The sequence below is a fragment of the Macadamia integrifolia genome, chromosome 14 (assembly GCF_013358625.1).
Source record: "Macadamia integrifolia cultivar HAES 741 chromosome 14, SCU_Mint_v3, whole genome shotgun sequence".
In the NCBI taxonomy this organism is placed as follows: Eukaryota; Viridiplantae; Streptophyta; class Magnoliopsida; order Proteales; family Proteaceae; genus Macadamia; species Macadamia integrifolia.
Window position 1 is genome coordinate 28811852 of NC_056570.1, and position 3191 is coordinate 28815042.

The 3191-nt window shown below is 36.8% G+C and overlaps 2 protein-coding genes across 4 annotated transcripts in view; both read left to right on the forward strand.

The window, feature by feature from the left end:
* LOC122061521 (aspartate--tRNA ligase 2, cytoplasmic-like) overlaps positions 1-763 on the forward strand; it is a 46255-nt gene extending 45492 nt beyond the window's left edge. For both annotated transcript variants that reach the window (XR_006134663.1, XM_042624809.1), the window contains exon 6: positions 529-763. Coding sequence is in view for 1 of the 2 variants with exons in the window: in XM_042624809.1 (XP_042480743.1) it covers positions 529-598 (70 nt within the window). In the remaining variant the exon portion in view is untranslated. The remainder of the gene's footprint in view (positions 1-528) is intronic.
* A 730-nt stretch (positions 764-1493) lies between these two features.
* Positions 1494-2890, forward strand: LOC122061520 (probable glutathione S-transferase). Of its 2 annotated transcripts, none has more exons than XM_042624807.1 (2): positions 1494-2205; positions 2455-2890. In XM_042624807.1, the coding sequence occupies exons 1-2, from the start codon at positions 1882-1884 to the stop codon at positions 2800-2802; spliced, it is 672 nt and encodes a 223-aa protein (XP_042480741.1). In that variant the 5' UTR covers positions 1494-1881; the 3' UTR covers positions 2803-2890. The 2 variants fall into 2 exon arrangements, with proteins under 2 accessions (XP_042480741.1, XP_042480740.1); XM_042624806.1 differs by having other exon boundaries at positions 1566-2205; positions 2443-2890.
* The last annotated feature ends 301 nt before the right edge of the window (positions 2891-3191 follow it).

The window sequence follows — 3191 nt, forward strand, 5'->3', positions numbered from 1 at the left end:
ACCAAAAAAAAAAAAAACTAATAAACGAATGGATTCACTGAAGTTTCTCATCATGTAAATTCCATGTTCACAGATCCATTGCTGTGGAAAAGCTTTTACTTGTATTTTTTGACATGGTTTTCTAATAGATGGTCTGCAACAGGTATGGTGCACCCCCACATGCAGGATTTGAAGCAGGGTTGGAGCGTGTTGTGATGCTCTTCTGTGCCCTTGACAACATCCGCGAAAACATCTCTTTTTCCACGTGATCCAAAAAGAATTGCACCATAGTATTTTTCACTTTTGGGTTTATTATATTTTCCCTTTTTCTTTTTCCTTGTAATTTTTTAATTTTTGGTTCTCATCTTATCTTATCCTAATTAATTTTGTTCCAACTGAGATTCTATCTTTTTAAATATTATTACTTATTGGACAGTTATTGGAATACCCTCTCAGTTCATAGGCATAGAACAACTGATATATTGAATTGTATCTTAACCTTAAAAACACTTTTATTGACTACTTTTATACTCTCTTGGATGATTGTAGGGGTGGAATATATGTATCTTTCTGCAGCCCTTCAGAAATGTTTCTTGAAACCTTAGTTTCTTCTGGTTGAATTGTTTGACAATAGTGTAATATTGCATTACTTTTCTACATGTAAGAGTTGACAGTCGAGCTCTCGCTTTCATTCTCTATCTGGCCAGGTTATAGCTGCTGTGCAATATCAAATCTGTCATTTGATATTATAAAGCTAAGATAATGACTCTAAGTTACAATGCTAGTCCTACACCATTTTTTTTTTATAAAAATTGGCCGTGAATGATCTTTAATTCTAGCTGATTCATACCAAGAAGTTTTAGAATCTATGAGTTTTCAGATCTACCGGCCGATTTTAAGGTTGTTGGTACCGATTCCAAATTTTTAGAAGCTGTTCTTAACACCCCCCGCCCCCTCCCCGTCCACAAGATAATAAGATAAGTTGAATGTGACTGAATGGTTTTCCACTTACATTGAGGGCAGTTTGTCTCTTTAGATTGACGTCATTAGATATTGATGGCAACAAAAGGTGCGGTAGCTTGGTGGGTTTCACTTGAGTTCCATCAATCAACAGATTTTCCTCACATAGGATGTTGATAGCTAATCAATCAAAATCCTTACACATGCCTACAGAAATTAGAGGTGCAGTAGCTTGGTGGGTTTCACCTTTTTTTTTTTTTTGGCCAATAAGGATGTCCAGACCTTTGGCCCAATTAATCTCAAAAGCATGTGTATGCCCTCACACATACACCCCCTCCTATGAGAATAGTAGAAATCATGGAATTGACCCCACAAAAATAAGAGGAGGCCAACTCAAAACACATCGACTTATACTCACTCGATTGCCAACTGAACCATATGCTCTTGGGTTCATAGTCTACCACTCATTCAAACAGTTTTACCCAATAAACAATTCTCCAAAAACAGAAGGGGGCCTACTGGCATGTGCCAGTCACTCGTCACCCCATTTTGTGCTACCCATTACACTTCATTTGGGTCCAAGTCGTATTCCAAAACTCCTTCCAATCTTTATCGTATCCCTTAACGTCATAAGAAAGGCAAACCAAACACTCCAATAACTTTTGTGTTTTGGCTTTAGCCAAATACAAGTAATTGAACAACTAAAAGATGCCACTAAAAATGGAAACTTTTAGGAATGTGACCAACTTGAAGTCTTGAACAGAAGAACCACTAGATTTCGAATCCTTACAAGATAAACGATAATCCAATGACATTAGTGTATAATGCACATACAATCTGGACTCTTACATCTCAAGATCTGCTATGTTCTCCACTTGAATCTTAAGAGGAGAAATCTTACTCCATGCTTATAAAGAATAACTGTTACCAAGACAGCAACACATGAAGATGGAGGAGGAAAAGGAGTTGAAGCTCTTAGGTACAAAGTTAAGTCCATTTAGCTGGAGGGTTAGATGGGTATTGAAACTGAAGGGAATTGAATACGAGTTTATAGAGGAAGATCTAAGAAACAAGAGTCCATTGCTTCTTTCGTCGAACCCGGTTCATAAGATGGTTCCTGTACTCATTCATGGTGGCAAAGCCATACCTGAGTCGAGGATTATTATCTTGTACATAGAGGAGACATGGATGAAGAATCCTATATTGCCCTCAGATCCATATGAGAGAGCACAAGCACTTTTTTGGGCTAAATTTGCAGATGAGAAGGTGAGGCCCACTACTTCATTATTGCTCTTTTTTTAGTATTATTTAATTATTATTTTTTTTTTTGACGATTCAGTTTTGATTCTCCAATCATTCTTGGGTTGATGTTTTTGTTCCTATTGTTTTTCTCTTTGTTTCTCTATGGCCTAGTGCCTCTTGGTGCCGTCTTTGCTTTGTAATATTCTCTTTTTTCCCTTCCAACTTATGATAAAATTGACAAGGATTTTTGTTCTTGGAAAGTTCTTGCCGAAGATTCATATGGCTTTCAGTTCTACTGGAGATGATCAGGTGAAGGCTGTAGAATCAGCAACAGAGGCTTTAGAAGCACTTGAAGGAGAGATTAAGGGGAAGAGATTCTTTGGAGGTGAGAGAATTGGGTTTGCGGACATTGTGGTTGGTTGGATTGCTTATTGGTTAGAGATGGTAGAAGAAGCTGCTTGTTTCAAGGTGTGGAATTCCAAGAATTTCCCTTCACTTCATTCATGGATGAACAACTTTTTGGAAGTTAATGTCATTAGGGAGAACCTTCCCCCTCGTGATGATTTGCGGGCCTTCTTTCATGATCTTCGGCAAGTTAGTGTGATTGACTCAAGAAATTAAGACCATGCATGATAACACTTCTGCTTTTGCGTTTTCTTTTTTTTGTTTGTAAGAACAAAAAAATAATAAAAATATGTTTGTTACCACCTATTCTTTTTTATGTTTCTAGGAATTAGCTGGTTGTTGAGAAACATTAAAAGTTGAAAACCAAGTAGAAAAAACTTAGAACTCCTTTGTTCAGAAACAAAAAGGGAGAAATAAAGGGGAAGGGCACAAGTCAAGCCCCGCACTTGCGACATTCTCCGTTAACATTGTATATTTGGTTTTTGTGGTATTCAATGGCATTTTTGTAAATTTATACAAGCTCTAGAAACAGATATTTCTATGCCTAACAAACGCATTTTTTTGTCTAGAAATTTGACCTAGAAACAAATATTAAAATTTATTTC